The 25,238-nt window shown below is 42.3% G+C and overlaps 1 protein-coding gene across 4 annotated transcripts in view; it reads left to right on the top strand.

The window, feature by feature from the left end:
* The first annotated feature begins 268 nt into the window (after positions 1-268).
* Positions 269-25,238, top strand: part of TRAF6 (TNF receptor associated factor 6) — a 36,320-nt gene continuing 11,350 nt past the window's right edge. Inside the window, exons 1-5 of one of the 4 annotated variants that reach the window (XM_061610805.1) lie at positions 269-446; positions 537-711; positions 13,774-13,852; positions 15,612-15,944; positions 24,186-24,336. In XM_061610805.1, the coding sequence (XP_061466789.1) occupies positions 13,848-13,852; positions 15,612-15,944; positions 24,186-24,336 (489 nt within the window). In that variant the 5' untranslated portion in view covers positions 269-446; positions 537-711; positions 13,774-13,847. The remainder of the gene's footprint in view (positions 447-536; positions 712-13,773; positions 13,853-15,611; positions 15,945-24,185; positions 24,337-25,238) is intronic. The other 3 variants (XM_061610806.1, XM_061610807.1, XM_061610808.1) reach the window with 3 other exon arrangements.

Here is a 25,238-nt window from a genome sequence, read left to right as displayed (position 1 = left end):
GACTGTCGCCTTGGTCGCTTACTCGCCCTCTGTTTGTGGGCAGCAGAATAGAAAGCACTAGAGATTGTGAACGCTCGGGAAAACCCCGGGGGAAAAACAGGTGGGGGGTTTTCCCCCTGAAAAACAAAACAAAACGATTTCCCGGTTTTTTCCCGGGCGTTCACATCTCCATCGCGGAAGACTGAGGAATAGTGAAGAGGGAGGGACACTTGTTGCATACTCTCTCTCCCCACCCCCTTTAGGAAGACTGGCCGCTGAGAGGGCGCTGTGGTGTGGCTTCTACCTCTTGCGGCGTCCCTCTCTCGACTGCTGGGCTCCCCACAGTGACGGAGGCGGAAACTCCTTTCTGTGTTATGCTTCCGCCGCCGCCTCTTTTCCGTCAGTAGCCTGTCTATCTCGGGACATTGCTACAGATGAGTATCTCGCGAAGACGGGACAGCCGAGCGGTAAGCGTCCCCTTTCCGCTCCGGGGGGGGGAGGGATTTCGCTGGGCTGGCTCTGAGAGGCTCTTCAAAAATGGAATCCTTTCGTTGTAGCTGGTGCACGCTCGCTTCCTCCGTCCTAGCGGGCCTCCTTGCGCTCCAGAGCCTAGGCCGGTCCCTGCGTCGAGTGAAGCTGCTGGCTCGGGGTAGGGCGGCCCAGGCAAACACCAGACCAACCCTTCTGAAACATGGTCGCTGTTCTTTGAACACCCGACTCGTTCCCGTTCAGGTAAGGGCCGGTGTTCAAACCATTGTCGCCGTTTACTGTTAATTGCTATTTTAGAAGGTTGGATCTGCATTCAACTCTTAACCAGTGCTTCGCGCTTTGGTCCGGCGGGGTTCTGCTCCGTCTCTTCCTCGCCTTCTTTACGCTGTGCCCTGGTGGAGGCCGCTTCTTCTTTCTGGGTTGGTGGGCGAGCGTGTGGGTATGGGGACCCGTTTGTCTCCTGCAAGGGGATCTGTGGCGCTTCTGCGCAAGCAAGCAAGCCTCCTGGAGCTAAATGTTCTCCCGCTGAAAACTTTTTGATTTTAGCAGGCGTGATGGAGAGTCTTTGTAAATGACATGGAAGCGCTTTTAAAGTAAATTCGCGGTTTTTGTTTGGTTTGGTTTTTTTAAAAAAAGGTGGACAGGAGAGACCTCGAGTTGGCCTTCAGGAAGCCCACTTTCTCAAATCTGATTCTCTCTATTTGGATACATTTGGTGAGGTTGATCTTATTTTGTGTTTCTCAGAGGTTGGCCTCGCCAGCTGAGTAATTGCTATGAGTAGAATTATAGGTAATCCCCTTTTCCATGGAATTTGCAGGGTAAACTCTCAACAAACTGGTTCTGCTTATAGTGAACCTGGCAGTTTGTTTTGTTGTTATGTGCCTCCAAGTCGACTATGACTTATGGTGATCCTATGAATCAGTGACCTCCAAGAGCATCTGTCATGAACCACCCTGGGCAGTTTGTTTATTGAACTTATTTCTGTCTTGCTCAATTTAGAGGACTTGGTGACAAGTTTAGAAAAAAAAGTAAAATAGCCTAATGTACCAATTTAAGGTAAAGTTATAAAAATGATTAAGATCTTATGATTCCTGCTCAGCCATGCAATTAAAAGTCACCAGTTGCTTGTGTGATAGTTCACTGGCAGACTACCAGCTTTTGCTGCTGAATGGATAAAACAGAGACACCAAAAGTCTGCTATTTTATTATTAACAGTCTGGTCTATAAAAGAGTTATTTGGGTGGTTTACAACAAGAAATAATTTAAACTAAATAACAATAAAAATCTTAAAAGTATGAAACATTAACGGAGTTGCAGGGAGTAGAAAGAGAAAAAGATTGATTGGTTGATAGCAAATTGTTATTAAATGCCTGCCTACGCAGACAAAAGTATTGACAATGCATTTAGAAAATACTGAAACTTGGACTTTGATGAAACCCTAGGAAAGAGAGTTATATTTGCCCAGATGTAGAGCAGTCATTGAGAAAAACTTTCTGGGTCTTTGCAGTTTGAACTGGATGCACTGAGGTCACAGTCAAGAAATGCTCTTGTCAGCCTGGACTTTAGCATGTTTGCAACTCTTTGCATTTGCCATGGGGTGAGGGATTCTTTAACATCCACCCGCACACTATGTAGTAGTGTTTGCACAAAATAACTTCCAGGGAGTACCAATCTCAGACAAACATGCATCCTGCTGTTATGAAGAAAGGAAGGGCAGGAAAGAAAACGGGAAGTAGCAGCAGCTGCCTGTGTGGTGTGCGCCTGCCCCTCCCATGAATCATTGCTTTTAATTCTCCAAAGCTGGTTCTGCTGGAGGGCCGCTTCCTTGTAGGCGGAATGCGGCTGTGGGGAGAGGAGGAGAACACATGGACAGCTCATTCTTCTTGGCATCTCCTAGCAGCAACTGGAGCTGTTGGCTCCGCTCCTTACTCGAATGCTTCTGGGTGGCTACAAAGCGGCCGCAGCAATGGCAGCAGAAGTGTTAAGTGCGAGGCGCTGTAGGCCCCTCTGTGGTCCTGGGCCCTCCACCAGTGCCCACCTGACCACCCACTAGCACTGGGCCTGACCCCAAGGGCCAAGTTCCCTCATGGACAACTTTTGAGAGTCACATGCATGGCCAGAGGCCACACCAGACAAACAGACATGATTCTTATCTTTGTACAGGAAACCACATACTAGTAACACTAGCCCTATATCATCATTTCTCAATCCTTAACCTAGGCAAGCAAGAGGTATTCTCTTAGTTCAAGAACACAATCCAGTAGGCAAAAGCATTCAAGGGCAAGTGAAGGTGTGTGCCCTGGGAAGAATTCAGAGGGCTGTATAGAGACGCCTGGAAGGACATATTCCCCTAGTACAAATGCTCTCTTTGAAAAAAGGCCCTTGCAGAGTGCTTCCTAAGTGCACAGGGCTTGCAACGGCTCTTGTGCAGTGCTATCCAAGCGCCTGACTATCAGCTGAATGTCAAGCTCTTGGAAAGTGCTGCAGAAGGCACTTTGCAAGCTTACTTTGGAAAGAAAAAATACTCCATTTTGAATAGGAGCATTAAAAATGCAGCATTTTTTCTTTTCAAAGGAAGCAGCTTGTAGTCCAACTGCTTCCCCCAGTGCTTTGAGTATAAACTGCTTTCTCTGCAGAGGGGGAAATGATCCAATTTTAGGAGTATTTTTCCCTCTGCAGAGAGTTCATAGGTGGTTTATTTATTTATTTATTTATTATCTTTATTTATACCCCGCCCTTTTTCCAGTGGAACTCAGGGCGGCTTACATAAATACATATGATTAAAACATTCAAAATTCTACATTAAAATAAGATTAAACCATTAGCAATATTAAAACATTTAACATCCACTTAAAATAAATAAAACACATTAAAATAGTGCAATTAAGTAATAGACAATGCAGCAACCTCTCAACGAAAAAGTACTGATCAGCTGACAATCAGTTAAAGGAAGGCTGTTTGAAGGCAGGCTTCCAGCACCAATCGGCTAATTTGCACAGAACATCCTCAGAGGTGGTGGTTGTAACCATTGATTGGTGGTTAAACCTTTGAAGATGCACTTTCAGCGCCAATCACCTGATTTCATTATAATGTCAGTTGATTGGTGGGTGGTCCCACCTATTGTCAAAGTTGGCCCATGGGATGATAATGATCTGGCCCACTGGCCAGATCCGTTCCCTCCACCAATTTAAGTGTCAAGAATTAGTTTGAAGAGCAGCTATTTGTCGATCAAGGTATTGGACAATTAATAGATAAGGTGGTCAATTAATTCTCTCCTTTTAAATTAACATTGATAACAATGAGCATATCATTTCACATTCTTGGTTCTTTTTCTTTCAACTTTGAACTCTCTCCCTTGCTGTTTCTTTAATGTCCAGGTTATGCAGGCAGCTTTCTTGAATTAACCTGATAAGAGAAGATGCTTGTTTACTAGCTTAAATTGGTATATAAAAATAGAAATGAACAATGTAAATGGACCACAATCGCTGAAACATCTTAAAAGACAATAAGACACCAGACCTGCACACATTCTGTTCCTTTGTTTATCTGAAACAGAAACTGAAACATTCCAACCGTTTCTGGTTTTTGAAACAAGGATGGGGATTTCCCTTGCTAATAACTACAAGCAGAAATTAAAGCTTGTCATAATGACTTTCCAGTACTGTGTATTTAAAAGAGCCCAGACGTAGTCCCGTACACCATCTGATACAAAGAGGGCTGCTTCATATATTATAAACAATGGTGATTCTCAATATCCTTCAACATTTTGCACTTGAAAATAAGGCTGCATCTGTATATGAGTTTGCATGGCCTAGAGAGGGGTTCGGCAGTCCGTTAGCATGACCTGCTAGACAATGGTGAGCTAATACAATTTAGACTCTGGTATGCCACAAGTAGTAAGTGGGAACTAAAAACAGATGGCTCCAGATGACAAAAGAAGTGGGGCAGATTACATACTGCATGGTAAGAGAAACACACACACAACATGTGCATATGTGTTATATTGCATTTATATTAGAGAACATTTGCCCCACTTATTTATTTAATTTATTTATTTATATGCCACCTTTCCTTCCAAAGGAGCCCAGGGTAGCAAACACATCAGTGATAAAACAATACAAAATTAAATTAAAACATGTAAAACTATCACATATTCCAAGGTTGCCAGGGACAATATCTTTCAGCCATCAAATACTTGGTTAAACAGGAATGTTTTTAAATTCGTTCTGAAAGTTGATATTTTATTATTTATTTAATTTCATTTATGAATAGTTTCCCATGAAGCATCTCTTAATAAAGGAGACAGATACACCTCACCAATAAGGAGGGAGAGCGTTTCACAAATGGGGAACTGCCACTGAGAAGGCCCTGTCATGGGTCACTGCCAAGCAGCAACATCACTACCATCTGGGCCTCCCCTGCCAGTTGTAGGGCCCAAGTTAATTGATATTGGGGAAGGTGGTCTTTTTGATACTTGGGTTCCAAGCTGTTTAGAGCTTTGTAAGCTAGTACTAATACCTTGAATTGTGTCTGGACACTATCAACCAGTGCACTCCACTTACCAACCTAGAAACCACATTTTATACTACCTGCAGCCTCCAGACCATTTCAAGGGCATCCCATCTATAGTGCATTACAGTTATCTGGGCAGAAGGTCACCAGAGCATGGACAACTGAGGCCACCCTATTCCAGTTCAGGATAGCCATGGCTGCTGAACCAGCCTATGCTGGGCATAAAGCACTCCTATTCACAGAAGCTGCTTGATCATTGCATGTTGGAATCCAGGAGTACTCCCAGACAACAAATATGGTCCTTTGGGGAGTGCATGTTGCAAGCTCTCCCAAAACACCTAATTCCCAGACACTGGAACCATTTTCCAGAGCACCTCCATCTTACGAGGATTCAGCCTCAGTTTATTGGCCCCCATTCAGCCCATAACTGTTTGCATACATACACTGCTTCCTTTTACCTAAAGAACACCAAAGAACACCAAAGCACAGCAGTAAGTGACTAGCCCAAGATCAGTTATTGAATTCATAGCTGGAATTCTTAAGGAGAAATAAACATAGAGTGCCTCAGAGCATATGCAGAACATATTTGTTACTCTCACCACTGAGCAATTGTAGAAAGTATTTTGCTAACAGTGTACACTGAATGTATATCTCTTTTTTCTGAACTGAAGAAAACATCTTAAAAGCAGTAGAACATTTTGCAGTCTTTGAGCTATATTCAGCGCACAGATCTTAATGTTTCTGATAAAATGAAAGGTACTTTTCTGAGACAAAGAGGACATTTTTAACGGGTAAAGTATGTGTGCGTATCAGTGGGTTTCCCCAATTTCTTCAGAATACTGAATAGAATTAATCAGGGAGACAAAATCCCCACCTTTTAAAGTAAAACTAAAACTTAGGAAACTCCCAGAAAAGAAAACATTTGTATGTAGTACAGTAATTGAAGCTACAATGAAGTGTTTTGTTGTTGTTATATGCCTTCAATCAATTACGACTTATGGCAACCCTATGAATCAGCGACCTCCAATAGCGTCTGTCATGAACCACCCTATTCAGATCTTGTAAGTTCAGGTCTGTGGCTTCCTTTATGGAATCAATCCATCTCTTGTTTGGCCTTCCTCTTTTTCTACTCCTTTCTGTTTTTCCCAGCATTATTGTGTTTTCTAGTGAATCAGGTCTTCTCATGATGTGTCCAAAGTATGATAACCTCAGTTTCATCATTTTAGCTTCTAGTGATAGTTCTGGTTTAATTTGTTCCAACACCCAATTGTTTGGCTTTTTTGCAGTCCATGGTATCCGCAACACTCTCCTCCAATACCACATTTCAAATGAGTTAATTTTTCTCTTACCTGCTTTTTTCACTGTCCAACTTTCACATCCATACATAGAGATCAGGAACACCATGGTCTGAATGATCCAAAATTGTCTCCATTTTGGTTAATGACTGCGCCAGGGTATTAATAATCCTTGTCGTTCAATGTCCTCGTTGTCAACTTTAAAGTTACATAAATCTTCTGTTGTCGTTACTTTAGTCTTCTTGACATTCAGCTGTAGTCCTGCTTTTGTGCTTTCCTCTTTAACTTCAATCAGCATTTGTTTGAAATCATTACTGGTTTCTGCTAGTACTATGATATCGTCTGCATATCTTAAATTATTGATATTTCTCCCTCCAATTTTCACACCGCCTTCATCTTGGTCCAACCCCGCTTTCCGTATGATATGGTCTGCATATAGATTAAACAAACAGGGTGATAAAATACACCCCTGTCTCACACCCTTTGTGATTGGGAACCAATCGTTTTCTCCATATTCTGTCCTTACAGTAGCCTCTTGTCCAGAGTATCAGGACAATCAGATGCTGTGGCACCCCCATTTCTAGGTTCTATGAAGTGATTATTGTTAGTTGATTTTTCTTTTGAACATTAACCTTCTCTTCCCCTTCAGAATCTCATGCTTACAAGTAATTACAGGTATTGACTGTTGGTACTGAGGTTCAGAAATGTCAATAATGTTGCCTCCAATAGATGCTTGGAAAGATTTTGAAAGTTCTCAGTTTTTCTCTTTTTTTGTATTTTATATCCTCCAGTTCACTCCTAATGTTTTGCTGTTGATTTAGCAGCTTGATGTTCTCAGCAGAAGATATCTTATTCTTACAAGTTTTATTGTAGACAATCTCTGTTATTTTATTTATTTATTTATTATTAAATTGATATTGCACCTTTCCTCCCAGTAGGAGCCCAGGGCGGCTTACTCTTCTGGTGGTAAAGGGAAGGGAGTGGAGGTGCTGTGGACAGGAGGCAACACAATGGGCTGTTTCTGTAATCACTACAACATATAATATGCAGAGTTATCTTAATAGTTCCTTAGGCACAAAGTGGTGGCTAGTGGACACTGGACCTGTTGGGGCGACTTGGCAACTAAGTGGTGGTGCCGCCGCCAAGGGGAGGTAATGGAATTGGCACCAATGAATTGGTCACATTTAGGTTGCACTGTTATCCATTGAATCTACAGTAATAATAATAATCACTAATGTGGTTATTGTGACAATTTTATATGGCCTTAAGTACATTTATGACTCCACAGCACACTCTGCCTTTTGAAATGTTCGTTCACTAATCCTCCCCAAGAGTAAGGTTAGTTTTCAGGGTAGAATTACACATAACATCCGTAAGCAGAAGTTTCCATCCACTGGGTTTGATTGATAAATGCAAGGCAGCAGGGACGAGAGATTAAAATAGGTTCTTAAATTTCATTCCTTGGTCCAGGAGCAACCGGTGGTAATCAGAAAGGGACCAGAGTGAGACCAAAAATAAAATAAACTGAAATTTAAACCAGAGCTCAGATATGATGAAAATATACAAACTCAGCAATAACTGAAATAGGATTGATTGATTGATTGATTGATTGATTGATTGATTGATTGATTGATTGATTGATTGATTGATTGCATTTGTATACTGCCCATAGCCGAAGCTCTCTGGGCGGTTTACAACAATTAAAAACATTAAAAACAAATACACAAATTTAAAAACACATTTTTAAAAAGCAATTTAAAAACACATGCTAAAATGCCTGGGAGAATAGGAAAGTCTAATAGGTCCCCCACCCTTGCAGAGGGGAAAAGCCACTGTAAGTCTGAAGTTTAAGCAGTGAACTGTCCATGACAGAGGGACTGATGTAAGGCTCCCCATATTCAGATCACCATCTCCATGTCCAGTTGCAAAAACTAAATCTAGAGTATGCCCTGCTACATGTGTTGGGCCAATGGCATATTGGGACAGTCCCATGGTTGTCATGGAGACCATGAAATCCTGAGCTGCCCTGGATAAGGTGGCCTCGGCATGGATGTTGACATCCCCCAGAACCAACGGTCTGGGGGATCTCAACAGTACACCCAAGACCACCTCTGTCAGCTCAGCTAGGGAGTCTGTTGGGCAGTGGGAGGTATCAAGAAGTATCTAGAGGTATCTAGTGGGAGGTATCAAGAAGAAGAATCAAAAGAATATATGAATGAAATATAACAGCGATTTGTGTATTACTAAGCCCTACATTGTATTCTTCTAAACATCAGTCCAACCTAATTAATAGCTTGCTAAATCCGCAGCAACTGTAGGGGAGGGTATAGCTACCAACCTAAAGCAAGGAACTGGCTTCTGTAGAATTGGGGGCAGGGAGTTGAGAAAAATGATTCTAGGATCCAGCGTATAGGATCCAGAATGGTCTAAATGGGAGAGGAATTCAAGTAAAAATGCAAGGAAAATGTTGCATAGTGAAGTCTGAGCCTCGCAAGGGGATAAACAAGATAAAATCAAAATTAAAAGGATTTTAGGGAAAGTAGTAGTGGTTAAGGTGTTGGACTGCGACCTGGGAGACCAGGGTTCAAATCCCCACATAGCCATAAGAACATAAGAAGAGCCTGCTGGATCAGGCCAGTGGCTCATCTAGTCCAGCATCCTGTTCTCACAGTGGCCAACCAGGTGCCTGGGGGAAGCCCGCAAGCAGGACCCGAGTGCAAGAACACTCTCCCCTCCTGAGGCTTCTGGCAACTGGTTTTCAGAAGCATGCTGCCTCTGACTAGGGTAGCACAGCACAGCCATCACGGCTAGTAGCCATTGATAGCCCTGTCCTCCATGAATTTGTCTAATCTTCTTTTAAAGCCGTCCAAGCTGGTGGCCATTACTGCATCTTGTGGGAGCAAATTCCATAGTTTAACTATGCGCTGAGTAAAGAAGTACTTCCTTTTGTCTGTCCTGAATCTTCCAACATTCAGCTTCTTTGAATGTCCACGAGTTCTAGTATTATGAGAGAGGGAGAAGAACTTTTCTCTATCCACTTTCTCAGTGCCATGCATAATTTTATACACTTCTATCATGTCTCCTCTGACCCGCCTTTTCTCTAAACTAAAAAGCCCCAAATGCTGCAACCTTTCCTCGTAAGGGAGTCGCTCCATCCCCTTGATCATTCTGGTTGCCCTCTTCTGAACCTTTTCCAACTCTATAATATCCTTTTTGAGATGAGGCGACCAGAACTGTACACAGTATTCCAAATGTGGCCGCACCATAGATTTATACAACGGCATTATGATATTGGCTGTTTTATTTTCAATACCTTTCCTAATTATCGCTAGCATGGAATTTGCCTTTTTCACAGCTGCCGCACACTGGGTCGACATTTTCATCGTGCTGTCCACTACAACCCCGAGGTGTCTCTCCTGGTCGGTCACCGCCAGTTCAGACCCCATGAGCGTATATGTGAAATTAAGATTTTTTGCTCCAATATGCATAATTTTACACTTGTTTATATTGAATTGCATTTGCCATTTTTCCGCCCATTCACTCAGTTTGGAGAGATCTTTTTGGAGCTCTTCGCAATCCCTTTTTGTTTTAACAACCCTGAACAATTTAGTGTCGTCAGCAAACTTGGCCACTTCACTGCTCACTCCTAATTCTAGGTCATTAATGAACAAGTTGAAAAGTACAGGTCCCAATACCGATCCTTGAGGGACTCCACTTTCTACAGCCCTCCATTGGGAGAACTGTCCATTTATTCCTACTCTCTGCTTTCTGCTTCTTAACCAATTCCTTATCCACAAGAGGACCTCTCCTCTTATTCCATGACTGCTAAGCTTCCTCAGAAGTCTTTGGTGAGGTACCTTGTCAAACACTTTTTGAAAGTCTAAGTACATGATGTCCACTGGATCACCTCTATCTATATGCTTGTTGACACTCTCAAAGAATTCTAATAGGTTACTGAGACAGGACTTTCCCTTGCAGAAGCCATGCTGGCTCTGCTTCAGCAAGGCTTGTTCTTCTATGTGCTTAGTTAATCTAGCTTTAATCATACTTTCTACCAGTTTTCCAGGGACAGAAGTTAAGCTAACTGGCCTGTAATTTCCGGCATCCCCTCTGGATCCCTTTTTGAAGATTGGCGTTACATTTGCCACTTTCCAGTCCTCAGGCACGGAGGAGGACCCGAGGGACAAGTTACATATTTTAGTTAGCAGATCAGCAATTTCACCTTTGAGTTCTTTGACAACTCTCGGGTGGATGCCATCCGGGCCCGGTGATTTGTCAGTTTTTATATTGTCCATTAAGCCTAGAACTTCCTCTCTCGTTACCACTATTTGTCTCAGTTCCTCAGAATCCCTTCCTGCAAATGTTAGTTCAGGTTCAGGGATCTGCCCTATATCTTCCACTGTGAAGACGGATGCAAAGAATTCATTTAGCTTCTCTGCAATCTCCTTATCGTTCTTTAGTACACCTTTGACTCCCTTATCATCCAAGGGTCCAATCGCCTCCCTAGATGGTCTCCTGCTTTGAATGTATTTATAGAATTTTTTGTTGTTGGTTTTTATGTTCTTAGCAATGTGCTCCTCAAATTCTTTTTTAGCATCCCTTATTGTCTTCTTGCATTTCTTTTGCCAGAGTTTGTGTTCTTTTTTATTTTCTTCATTCGGACAAGACTTCCATTTTCTGAAGGAAGACCTTTTGCCTCTAAGAGCTTCCTTGACTTTGCTCGTTAACCATGCTGGCATCTTCTTGGCCCTGGCGGTACCTTTTCTAATCTGCGGTATACACTCCAGTTGAGCTTCTAATATAGTGTTTTTAAACAACTTCCAAGCATTTTTGAGTGATGTGACCCTCTGGACTTTGTTTTTCAGCTTTCTTTTTGCCAATCCCCTCATTTTTGTGAAGTTTCCTCTTTTGAAGTCAAATGTGACCGTGTTGGATTTTCTTGGCAATTGGCCATTTACATGTATGTTTAATTTAATAGCACTGTGGTCACTGCTCCCAATCGGTTCAACAACACTTACATCTTGCACCAGGTCCCGGTCCCCACTGAGGATTAAGTCCAGGGTTGCCGTCCCTCTGGTCGGTTCCATGACTAACTGGTCTAGGGAATAGTCATTTAGAATATCTAGAAACTTTGCTTCTTTGTCATGACTGGAACACATATGCGGCCAGTCTATGTCCGGGTAGTTGAAGTCACCCATTACTACCACATTTCCTAGTTTGGATGCTTCCTCAATTTCATATCTCATCTCAAGGTCTCCCTGAGCATTTTGATCAGGGGAACGATAGATCGTTCCCAGTATTAAGTCCCTCCTGGGGCATGGTATCACCACCCACAACGATTCTGTGGAGGAGTCTGCCTCTTTTGGGGTTTCGAGCTTGCTGGATTCAATGCCTTCTTTCACGTATAGAGCGACTCCGCCACCAATATGTCCTTCCCTGTCCTTCCGATATAGTTTATATCCAGGGATAACCATATCCCACTGGTTTTCTCCATTCCACCAGGTCTCCGTTATGCTCACTATATCAATGCTCTCCTCTAAGACCAAGCACTCCAGTTCTCCCATCTTGGTTCGGAGGCTCCTAGCATTAGCGTACAGGCACTTGTAAGCAGTGTCTCTCTTCAAGTGTCTTTGGCACTTGTGGTTAGGCCTATGGTAATTTTGCTCTTCTGAATTTATATCCTGTGCCCCTGCTCTCACAATGCCTACTTCTAGGCCTACCCCTTTTAAAATTTCATCATTTCTTTGGTTTTTATCCCAGGGGGGCGGTTTATTCCGAACCGGACCTTTCTCAGCTCCTGTCGGGTTTCCCCCCTCAGTCAGTTTAAAAGCTGCTCTGCTACCTTTTTAATTTTAAGTGCCAGCAGTCTGGTTCCATTCTGGTTCAAGTGGAGCCCGTCCCTTTTGTACAGGCCCGGCTTGTCCCAAAATGTTCCCCAGTGCCTAACAAATCTAAACCCTTCCACCCGACACCATCGTCTCATCCACGCATTGAGACTGCAAAGCTGGGCCTGTCTGGCTGGTCCTGCGCGTGGAACCAGTAGCATTTCAGAGAAAGCCACCTTGGAGGTCCTGGCTTTCAGCATCCTACCTAGCAACCTAAATTTTGCTTCCAGGACCTCACGGCTGCATTTCCCCATGTCGTTGGTGCCAACGTGCACCACGACCACTGACTCCTCCCCAGCACTGTCTACCAAACTATCTAAACGACGGGCGATATCCGCAACCTTCGCACCAGGCAGGCAAAACACCTTGCGGTCTACACGCCCATCACACACCCCACTGTCTATGAAGCTTACTGGGTGACCTTGGGCCAGTCACGGCCTCTCAGCCTCGTGAAAACCCTATTCATAGGGTCGCCAGAAGTCAGAATCGACTTGAAGGCAGTACATACATACATAGAACTCTATAAAATCTGCATCAGTTCAAAATGGTCCATAAGCCAAGCATCCAGACCCCAAAATGCAGGCTCAAAGTAAATGACTAAGAGCAGCTTCAAAAGCAGGAGGAGGGGCATGCTAAAAGCAAGAAATCCCTTCTCTCGGATAGAAGGCAAAAAGTAAAACCAGGCTCCAAAAGACCTCAGAACAAGCAACACTTGGAGCTCAGCAAAAATAAAATTAAGCAAAGAGGAAGTAAACTCTTAACACTGAAGTGCAATATCTTTTTGATTCCTCTACGCTTTCAAATTTTCTGTTTTCTGATTTGCCCTTTTCTCACAATTTGTGTGTTGGTAAATGACATCGGGCAAACTCCTGTAAAACAGGTGTTTTATTTACTTTCCATTTAATTATGTTGGCAGGTGGGGGTAACATATTCCTGAGCCTTATCAGGGTACAAGGAACCTCATGAAAGTCACTCAGAGCCGCTAATGAACCTTATTCATCCTGGTACATCACTCAACTTAATTAAAGTCTTGGCAGCTTTTCTGATCTCATGTTCCAGCACAGGTCAACCAGTGCTGCTGGCAGTAAGGAGTATCATGCCTTGTATCTTCTTTGCAGAGGTATATGACCTCAGCTTGACTAAAGCATTACCAAGCCTTCTGTTTCTGATGAACCAGCAGATTCTGATGAACCAGCGGCACATTTCCACCCTTAAAGCAAACATTTGGGCCAGCTTAAACCATGTGCCAAGACCCTCCGTGGTGCAGAGTGGTAAGCGGCAGTAACGCAGCTGAAAGCTCTGCTCACGGCCGGAGTTCGATTCCAACAGAAGGAGGAAGTCGAATCTCCGGTAAAAGGGGTCGAGGTCCACTCAGCCTTCCATCCATCCGTGGTCGGTAAAATGAGTACCCGGCATACGCTGGGGCGTAAAGAAAGGCCGGGGAAGGAACTGGCAATCCCACCCCATATATACGGTCTGCCTAGTAAACGTCACAAGACGTCACCCTAAGAGTCGGAAACGACTCGCACTACAAGTGCGGGGACACCTTTACCTTTTTAAACCATGTGCCAGAGTTCTCTTGATCAAAAGTTTACTTTCTTTCCACTCTACAGCTTCTGGGGACATCACCTTCCCAATGCCACCAAACTGACCTAAGTAACAGAAGGTATTTTCCAAAGCAAAACGGATGGGGTACGTTACTCTTCCTATACTTACTGCATTTTCCTTGCAATCCCTCCTATATGGCTATTTTGTCCTCATCCCCTTGGCTCCAGTGTCATAAAATAAGTTGGGCTGCAGGGGGAAAGAGAGGCAGAGAGGTAAGCATCCCTCCCACTTGCTGTTTCCCACTTGAAAATGTCATCTTCCTGTTGTTGAGCACATGCAGGTTTGGAAACTTGTGTTTGCTGAAGTAATGTGTTGTTGTGCTTTTATTCTCAAGTAAGTGTCCATAGAGTTGCAGCCCAGCAGCCAATTCTGAGGAGGTTTAGAGGGACTTATTTTCTGTCAAGTATGTTTAGGGTCGCAACTGTGCAGTTTAATCCATTGTGTATTTGCTTGCGGAGTTAATACTACAGAGTTCAAAGGGGCTTTGTTCCTAATAAGTGTCTAAACTTGCAGGTCCAGACCCTGCTCTTGTAAATTCTGCAGCTATTGAGGATTTACAAAGGCTAATTCTCTTTCTATATTTATGCCAAATATTTATCAACTACCTATCAAAAATTAATGTTTACAATATTTTCAGTTGTCATGTATCCATAATTTTTGTGCATTTACTTTACAGTCACGTGCAGTGCTTGCATCCTTCTGGCAATCACTGACTACTATTTGTTTCTTTGAGCTCGATGTTTGTATTTGCATTTTTCAAATACCTGTTCATGTAGATAGATACTGGCAGATGGTCTAGAGTAGCCTTTCCCAACCAGTGTGCCTCCAGATGTTGTTGGACTACAACTCCCATCTTCCTGACCATTGGCAATGCTGGCTGAGGCTGATGGGAGTTGTGGTCCAACAACATCTGGAGGCACACTGGTTGGGAAAGGCTGGTCTAGAGCAGTGGTTCCTAACCTGCGGCCTGGGAAGTAATCCAGAGGTGGCCGCGAACAGTAAAGAAATGATTTTTTTTTTTTTAAAAGTCTTCACGCCCTGGACACTGGCTACTTTCCACTGCCGCTGCAGATGACACCTTCCCCCTTGCTCCAGACGAGAGGGGAGGCCTTTTGCTGAAGCGCCAGAGCGTCTTTCAGGTGCACCAAGGGCAGGCATCTGCCTATAAAATACATGGCAGATGCCAAAGGAGGCTGAAGGTGGGGCTACCAGGAAGAAAAAGGGATTACTATCACTGATTCCCGTCTCCTTGCATTGCCACTACTGACAGCGCCCTTACTTAGAGTGAGAGGAGAGGGCTTTTTCTGAAGCAAAAAGAAGCAAGGCTGCAAGGAAAGGCTGCTTTCCCCCTTCCTTCCTGGCAGCCAGCCTGCCTCCCTGGGGGGAGGGGGTCACAGACTTTTTTCAGCTTATAAAAGGGGGTCCCGTACTCACAAAAGTTGGGAACCACTGGTCTAGAGATTTTCCTGTAGAAAAGATGAGACAGCTTGAAAAGCTACTCTTACGTGATTGTGAAAGCAACTGGGAAGATGCTACCGCTTTGAGGAAGTAACACTTTTAGCCATCCTGAAAACATGGAAGTAGAATTGGAAAATGAAACAGAATGCAGTACTGGGATTTCAGTCACTTGAAACAACTAGAGATTGAACAGGTTGTTTTCCCATTGTAAAAGAAGCTGAATAGTCATTTCATGGAGCAGTAGAAAATGTTACAAAAAGCTAGTACAGAGGAAAAAGCAAGATGTGAGTTTTAGAACAAGCAAATTGTCACAACGTAGCAGTGAAGTACGTTGCTGGAAGTGTAACCCTTGGCATTCATTTTTTTCTCTTTCTCTTGCCTGCAGCATACCCTCTGGCACCCTACCAGTTACTATGAGTCTGCTACATAGTGACAACAGCTTTGAAACCAGTGATCAAGAGAGTGGCTGCTGTGCAGCCATGGCTAGTGGTTGCAGCACTGGAGCCAAAGAGGAAAGCCTCAATGCCAACTTCAGCAATGGCACTGGTGGAACACTTTCAAACTCTTTCATGGAGGAAACCCAGGGCTATGATGTGGAATTTGACCCTCCATTGGAAAGTAAATACGAGTGCCCAATCTGTTTAATGGCTCTGCGGGAAGCCGTGCAGACACCATGTGGACACCGTTTCTGCAAAGCTTGCATTGTCAAATCCATAAGGTAAAGGAGGGTTTGTGGGGAACCTAATCTAGGGTGGTACACTTCCAATGGTAGCAAAAGTTAGTTTCATTAACTGAAAGTAAGAGCAAATCATAGTGCTCACTATTGCACTAATGGAAATATTTCAGAGAATACTGGGTTAGTGATTACGTATGCTTGTCAGAACTGAACAAAGTAACTGAGTTTATAGCCCATCTCCAGAGCATAATTTGGTCAGTTTTTTTCATGTATGCTACAGATACTACTTTAGGCACAGCAGATGGATTGCAGTTTTAAGGAAGAGTAAGCATCCAGTAGATTTAGGATTTCAGGGGAAATGTAAGGTCTAAGAACTGATGGATTAAGTTGCACAGCTGGTAGGAAGATAACATGCCTTACGCTGATGTCTCTGCCACAGATTTCCAGTGTAAATATCTACAAGTTAAAACTGATTTTTTTTGTCCTTTTAATAAAGCTAAAAGTATCAAGGGAATGGCAGCCGTGAACCTTGCAGTAAAGCTCCAAGCTGTCTCCTTCAAAAGTCTTGTTATGTTATCCTAGCCACTTCGCAAGTATTTATAACCAACATATCATAAAAGAAGTCAAAATTGGCTTCTTCCAATTAGTTTCCTTGGGTGCCTTGACAGTTCTGTGTATGTGTTTTTGTGTTGTTTTGGTTTTGGTTCTTGTCTCTTTTAAAATTATTTACTATATATGTTGTCAGTATGCTAGCTCTTTGTTTGGTATTAGAAACTATCCATACAAAAGATTATTATAGCCTCTTCCTATGATTCTATGATTAGTTTTCAGTTGTTAAATAAGGAGCTAGAAGGTTTCCCTTGGAATCCTGTAGGCGTGGGAAGCTTTCTGTTTCTTAAAGCTGAAATATATTTGCTTTGCCCAAAATGATATCTATAGTGTTGCCACTGAAAGGGCCCTCTCCCTGTTCCATCTAAGCATATATCTGGGGATGATGGAACATGCAGAAGGGCATCTAACAACAATCTTAATAAGTTTGTACAGAAGAAGGTGGCCCTTCAGATACCCTAGTCCCAAACTGTGAAGTGCTTTAAAGATCATTGTCAGCACTTTGATTTGGACCCAGAAACAAATTTGAAGCCAGTGCAGTAATAGAGTCACATGCTTCCTATATGCAACCCATTTTATCAGCGTGGTTGTAGCATTCTGAACTGGTTTAGTTTGCTAGTCCCCTTCAAACGCAGTCCTGTATAAAGCACATCACAGTAACCAAAACACGATGTAACTAAGGCATCGTGGCACCAACCAGAGGTGTTCAAAAGCACTCCTAGCTTTGACCTCAGATGCTCTAGTGTTGGGTTTCAGAAAATAATGGATGAGATTGAGATAACGAAACAAACCCTGCGACAGGGCAGTAAGGAGCTGAAAATGGAACTGAGCAAAATGACGCAGGAGCTTAAAGAAATAGGGGATCCTGTGAGAGAGGAGAATGAGATCAGAGATGAGAAAAGAAAAAATAAAGGGAAGATACAAGCCCTGGAGATTGGAACAAATGTGGAATTGGAAAAAGATCTGGAGTTTATGGATATTAGAAATAAAATCTACTGTTTGGAATTTAACGTTATCTCTGAAGAAATTAATGAAGATATTAGAGATAAAGTTATCAATGGCTTGGATAATCTTCTGGACTGGAATGATGTGATGGAGCTTGATATAGAGAAAATCTATGGAATTAACTGCAGCCATGTGACAATGGAAAAACTCTCAAGAGATGAGCCAGTGCATTCTGTAAAAAAGAAGAACAGAGATATGACTTTACAACAATATTTCAGCAACTTATTCAGAATTGATGGCAAGAAAATATTTGGGATAGAGGAAATTCCCATCAGACTCTTATTATATGACTATGGCTATGACAGCAAGATTATTATGGAATACTGATAATGGAAGATTGGACACTGAAATTACTGGACTTAACAGGACTATTGAAGATGGAAGATGGAATTAATAGGGATAATGGAATAATGGCTATTGAAATTATTGGACCTAACAGATTTTGATGAGATGGATTAATCGATATGTTTATTTGGACTATGGTTATGACAATAAGATTATTATTATTATTAACGAGATGGATTAATCGACATGTTTATTTGGAGAAAAATTGATAGATATATTTCTTAAAGAATTGAAACCTCTCTTTGACTTTTTGTGGAAAGAATAAAGTAATGTTTATGAGATTTGATGATTAATTAAGATAACTACTGGAGGAAAGTGATTTTATAATATAATTTAAGAGATAGGATTGTTATATATTGTAGACCTATAACTGATTTGATCTGTGACAAATGGGAAGTCAACATTTTATTTTTTTGTTTAATCATTTTTGTTTTGTTTTGTTTTTTGTCTTTGAATGTTTTATGATTTTGTTTTGTATGTTTTATGAAAATTTGAATAAAAATTATTGTAAAAAAAAAAGATGCTCTAGTGTTGGCTGTGGCTGGAAGTCATCTCCCAGCAGTTCATGAAAACATTAAACAGCAAGGGGACAAGATTGAATGCAGCTCATACAGAAGGTTGGTCTAAGCCAGGGGTGGGGAAGTTCTTCTGGCTGGAGGGCCACATCGAGAAGTAGCCAACCCTCAGTGGGTCACTTTGACACTTCCCCATTTGGGGAAAACCACACACCCCCTGCCCTACACCTGATGTCAGATGTGGGGCAGGTAAGAGTGGGGCTTCAAAGGAACAATCAGGAGCTTAAAGTGAGCTCCCAATTGTTCCTTTGCTGGAGTAAGGCACACTCCCACCTGCCCATCTTGCTCAAGGAGGGGGAAACAGTTTCCATTGAACGGAAGCCACATTTCCCTCCCAGTGCTGCTCTTTGAACCTGCAGAAACTGGAGGTTTAAGGAGCAGTGTGGAGCTGCTTGTAAAGGGCTTTCAAACAGCCCTGCACTGCACTGTGAAGTCCTAATAATCAAGGCTTCAAAGCACAGCATCACCTCATACCACTATGATGTCAGGTGATTGACAGGCCTTCTTGGTGTGAAGAGATTAAAATCTGGCCCACTAGCCAGAAGAGGTTACCCACCCCTACCCTAATTAAACCTGTGGACAGAAGGTTCCCTGCCATATGGGGACTAGCTCCATTTTTAATATTTCCCATTGCATGTTGTAGCCTTTGCATCCACTTAACTGATTGTAATTTATCATAGAATAGTAGAGTTGGAAGGGGCCTATAAGGCCATCAAGTCCAGCCCCCTACGCAATGCAGGAATCCAAATCAAAGCATTCCTGACAGATGGCTGTCCAGCTGCCTCTTGAATGCCTTCAGTGTCTGAGAACCCACTACCTCTCTAGGTAATTGATTCCATTGTCGTATGGCTCTAACAGGAAGTTTTTCCTGGTGTCCAGTCGAAATCTGTCTTCCTGCAACTTGAGCCCATTATTCTGTGTCCTCCACTCTGGGATAACTGAGAAGATATCCTGGCCCTCCTCTGTGTGACAATCTTTCATGTACTTGAAGAGTGCTATCATATCTCCCCTCAGTCTTCTCTTCTCCAGGCTAAACATGCCCAGTTCTTTCAGCCTCTCCTCATAGGGCTTTGTTTCCAGTCCCCTGATCATCCTTGTTGCCCTCCTCTGAACCTGTTCCACTTTGTCTGCATCCTTCTTGAAGTGCAGAGACCAGAACTGGACTCAGTATTCAAGATGAGGCCTAATTATTATTATTATTTATTAAATTTATATACCGCCCGACTAGCGATAGCTCTCTGGGCGGTGAACATAACCAGTGCTGAATAGAGGGGAACTAATACTTCACACAATTTGGAAACTATACTTCTGTTAATGCAGCCTAATATAGCATTTGCCTTTTTTGCAGCCACATCACACTGTTGGCTCATATTCAGCTTGCGATCAACAACAATTCCAAGATTCTTCTCACATGTCATATTGCTGGGCCAAATATCCCCCATCTTATAACTGTGCATTTGGTTTCTTTTTCCTAAGTGTAGAACTTTGCATTTATCCCTGTTGAATTTCATTCTGTTGTTTTCAGCCCAATGCTCCAGCCTATCAAGGTCCCTTTGAATTTTGTTTCTGTCTTCCACAGTATTAGCTATGCCCCCAAATTTTGTATCATCTGCAAATTTGATAAGCATGCTCTGTACCTCCTCATCCAAGTCATTAATAAAAATGTTGAAGAGCATGGGGCCCAGGACTGAGCCCTGTGTTACCCCACTTGTTACCCAGTTTGAGAAGGAACCATTGATAAGCTGAGTACAATTCTGGAGCCAACTGTGGATCCACCTGATAGTTGTTCCATCCAGCCCACATTTAACTAGGTTGCTAATAAGAATATCATGGGGCACTTTGTCAGAAGCTTTGCTGAAGTCGAGGTATATTATGTCCACAGCATTCCCACAGTCTACAAGGGAGGTTACCTGGTCAAAAAATGAGATAAGATTAGTTTGGCAGGATTTGTTCTTCATAAATCCATGTTGGCTCCTAGTAATCACTGCATTGTTTTCAAGGTGCTTACAGATTGACTAATTTATAATCTGCTCCAGAGTTTTTCCAGGGATTAATGTTAGGCTGACTGGTCTGTAGTTCCCCGGTTCCTCCTTTTTGCCCTTTTTGAAGATAGAGACAATATTAGCTCTCCTCCAGTCATCCAGCACTTCACCAGTCCTCCATGATTTCACAAAGATAATAGACAGTGGTTCTGAGAGTTCTTCAGCCAGTTCCTTCAATACTCTAGGATGCAGTTTATCCGGCCCTGCCGATTTGAACTTGTTCAAAGTGATTAGGTACTCCTTGACCATTTGTCTATCAATCTCAAGCTCCAATCCTGCCCCTTCTACTTCATGTTTTCCTGGAGGGTCACAGATCCTTTTTTGGGAGAAGACTGAGCCAAAGTAGGAATTGAGGACTTCTGCCTTCTCTTTGTCATCTATTATCATTTTGCCATCCTCATTGAGTAGCTGTGCCACCATTTCTTTTCTCTGTCTTTTATTATGGACATACCTGAAGAAAGCTTTTTTGTTGCTTTTAGTATCCCTCGCTAACCTCAGCTCATTCTCAGCTTTAGCCTTCCTGACACCATCCCTGCAATTCCGTGATACCTACCTGTACTCTTCCATTGTGGCCTGGCCTTCTTTCCACTTCCTGTATGTGTCCTTTTTTGTTTTCAGGTCATCTCTGAGCTTTTTGTGAAGCCGCATTGGCTTCTTCTGTTGTTTCCCCCCTTTTTTCCTTGTTGGAATTGTTTGCCATTGCGCTTTCAGAATTTCCTTTTTTAGAAACTCCCACCCATCTTGGACTCCTTTTCTCATTAGGGTGGCTTGCCATGGAACCATACTTACAATTGTTCTGAGTTTATTAAGATCAGTTTTCCTGAAGTCCAGGGTGTGCGTATGGCTACTCTCAGCTTTTCCTTCTGTTAAAATCAAGAATTCAAGTATGGTGTGGTCACTTTCCCCCAGAGTTCCCATAACTGCCACTTCATCCACCAAATCATCTCTATTGGTAAGAATCAAGTCCAGGATAGCTGATCCTCCAGTTGTTTCCTCCACTTTCTGTTGGAGAAAGTTATCTCCAACACAAGTCAGAAATTTCTTGGAGGGGCTGTGTTTGGCAGAATTTGTCTCCCAACAGATATCGGGATAATTGAAATCCCCCATTACTACTACATCATGCCTCCTCGAAACATTGGCAATTTGCTTTTCAAAAGTTACATTCTCATCTTCTCCTTGATTGTGTGGTTGGTAATAGACTCCAAGCACCACATTCTTTTTATTACTTGCCCCATTAATTTTAATCCAGATACTCTCAGTGGAGCTACCAAGCTCATCCTCCTGTATTTCTGTGCAGGGATATATATTTTTAACATATAGCACGACTCCACCTCCTTTTTATTCCTTCTGTTCTTTTTGAACAAGTTATATCCTTCAATTGCTGTATTCGAGTCATGGGAGTCATCCCACCAAGTTTCAGTTATACCTATCAAGTTGCAATTATCCTCCTGTATTAAGAGTTCAAGTCGTCCTGTTTGTTTCCCATGCTCTGCGCATTAGTATACAGACATCGAAGACCATGTGATTTATGGCTTGGCTTCCTTACTACATTCTTCTGAGGACTGTCACTGGTCCCTGTTACAGGCAATCTTTCTGTTCCTTTACTGTGCACAAGCCTTCATCAGTCATTACCACCAAATTGATGTCTCCCTCCCCCTTAGGATTCAGTTTAAAGCCCTCCTGATGAACTTCTCCATGCTGTGGCCAAACACATTCTTTCCAGTCTTAAATGAGAGGAAGTAAAACCTGCCCCTCAGAGCGGACAAACTTAACCCCGTCCCAATGATACGCCATTTTACTTCCTTGTATATAACTGGCATGCTTGAGGGACAAGAACCCCTGTAAAAGCTGCACTGCATGAGTAAAATGCAACTTAATGAATGTCTGTGCACCCCACAGGTCCTTGCAATAAAAAAGTTGTCCGTCCACATGCATCTTATCCAGCATAATGAAGCCATTTTGCTTGTGTTAAAATAAATGGATACTTCCCATTGTTATGATTTTTTTTATTACCAGTTAAATAATAATAAAAGGTAAAGGTGTCCCCGCACTTACAGTGCGAGTCGTTTGCGACTCTTAGGGTGACGTCTTGAGACGTTTACAAGGCAGACCGTATATATGGGGTGGGTTTTGCCAGTTCCTTCCCCGGCCTTTCTTTACCCCCCAGCGTATGCCGGGTACTCATTTTACCGACCACGGATGGATGGAAGGCTGAGTGGACCTCGACCCCTTTTACTGGAGATTCGACTTCCTCCATCCGTTGGAATCGAACTCCGGCCGTGAGCAGAGCTTCGGCTGCGTTACCCCCACTTACCACTCTGCGCCACAGAGGATCTTTTAAATAATAATAAGCAGTCCTAATATCTGCTTACTAAACTTAACATTTGAATATTTTTATGTAGATTATGAATTGAACATAAGTTACAATATGAATTTTGCAACTGGAAATTGACTTGCTATTATGGAAACTGTGGTCCCACAGCTCTCTCACCTACATTATAAACCGGATGTTTGTAACAGATTTTGTGAGTTCAGAAACGTTCTTGACTGCTTTGTTTTTCCACTTCCTCAATAGTAATATCCGACTCATAGTCCCTATTCCATTGAAAAAAGTAAAAACATTTAACAAGTTCCTCTTGAGGTTCAAAATAAAGTCTGCTTCCTTCTAGATGCAGTGCTGTAGACTGGTGCTGTCTAACTGAACCTTGAATGTAAGCTTCATTTCCTCCCCCCTCAACTGAAAAGCAATAGTCCAATATTTCATCCTGTCTGAATGTTGCTATGAATTTAGTAGACTAAAACCTAAACATAGAGGCTATTTAGGGTGATTTGGTGGTCATAACTGGTTACTTTCCTATTCAAAGTAGTCATATAGAATTGTGTGCACTGTCCAGTGTGCACTGCATATAGAGTTGTGTATGAAGTTCTGTCCACACCGTTCCAGTCGTCCAGCTACACAAGAAGACCATGTATAGAAAACTGATCTGAATAGCTCAAAACAGTGGGTATAAGACCATATCAAGGAACAAAGACGACAGTGTTCTATCCAGCCCCAAATTCCTGGTTCTCTGTCAACTCTGTCCTTAAATGTTGTTGAGTTTTTCTACTTCATTTGTGGTAGAGAAGGAATAAAAGTGACTTGGGGTGAGTAGGGCACCTTGTTCATGGAAGAACTGGTATTTCCCTTGACTGGTAATCCACACTATGTGATACAGCTTGAGAATGGGGTCTTATGATATCTTGTCTCAGCCACAGATGCCTTCAGTCAGTTGGATCGAGGAAAATGTGAGCAGGACTCCCCCTGCGCAATGGAGCCTTTCTGGCTGCTCCTCCTCATAGCAGTTCACTGCCTCCCCCCCAAAAAAAACTGCTCCTAACCACTGGAATTGGGTGGGGTGGGCATGGGGGGGAGGGGCTACAGCAGGATCCAAGCTAGTCTCCAAGCATACAATTACTGCTAGTAGAATTAATGTATTTATTTATAATTGTACTTATTACAGATTTGTAAACTCTTCTATATTCAGAGAATACCTGAGTGCTGTACAGAAACAAGAATATAAAATATAATACAGATCATAAAACAGTATTGCAACATAAAAACCAACAAGAATTAAAAACTATAGAAATAAATAAAATATAGAATTTGTGTTTATAAATATACACTGAATATTCTGTTTTCTGTGTTTGATATATATTGTTCTTGATAGAGATGCCGGTCATAAATGTCCAGTCGACAATGAAACTTTACTTGAAAAACAACTCTTTCCTGACAATTTTGCGAAGCGGGAAATCCTCTCACTGATGGTGAAATGTCCCAACAAGGGCTGTAATCAGAAGATGGAACTAAGGCATTTAGAGGTGGACTTTAAAGATTATTTTTCCAGAATTGCTGTCAAATCCTGAGCAGTGTCAGCAAGGCATACTGTGCAAGCCTTTTAGGAGCAACACACAGGGACCCCTTATTCCCATTTCCTATTTTGAGATAGTAGTCATAATCATTGCTACACCTGTGGTCCAGTAAAGTTTTGACATCCAGCAGCCTTTTGGAAGGAATGGATAAGGAGTGGCTGCTGAAAGCAGGTTACATCATTTTTCAAGGATTAGTTGATCACACATTTCCCTCTAGTAATATCAGAATAAAAGAGTGAAGAGAGTTTGAGAGGTGTGTGAAGACTCTGCCCCCATTTGTATTATGTAGGATAGTTCCTGCAAGCTTCTACCTGTGCTACACTGTTGCATGTTAAGTTTATTGTTGGTTTTTAAAGTCTCTCTTAAAATGAAATAAACAGATTTGTGGACCATTCCAAATGTAAAGACAAATGCGCTTTCTGCAGATCACTGTTTGTATGGATATTGAGAAGTTGCAGTTACCTGTAGTTTCCTACATAGTATTTTCGTGTACATCTGTGATGCTATGAGGCAGCCCTTGACTTATAGTGGAGATAGTTATGGACCAAACTAATATAATTATTAATCTCTGTTCCCTGACAGTAAAACACAACAATAAATTAAATAACTAACAATTTGCTGCCCTTTCATGACCCTCAAAATTAGCTGTCTGAGGCAGCCACCTCAGTCTGCCTAGCGTCATTACAACTTTGCAAAACATAAAATCCAGAAAAGTTGCTAGCCAGCTTATCTACTTATCCTTTGTAAGTTCTTTGTAGCTTCCCTGAAAAGACAGGTTTTTTGTGGGGTGGGGGTGAGGAGGAACCTTTTTCTCTTCAGTTTATAAAGTTTCCCAGTCTGGTCATCTGGAA

The sequence above is a fragment of the Rhineura floridana genome, chromosome 2, assembly GCF_030035675.1.
Source record: "Rhineura floridana isolate rRhiFlo1 chromosome 2, rRhiFlo1.hap2, whole genome shotgun sequence".
Taxonomy (NCBI): Eukaryota; Metazoa; Chordata; class Lepidosauria; order Squamata; family Rhineuridae; genus Rhineura; species Rhineura floridana.
Note: the sequence above shows the minus strand (reverse complement) of the source record. Positions and strands in the feature narration are given on the sequence as shown.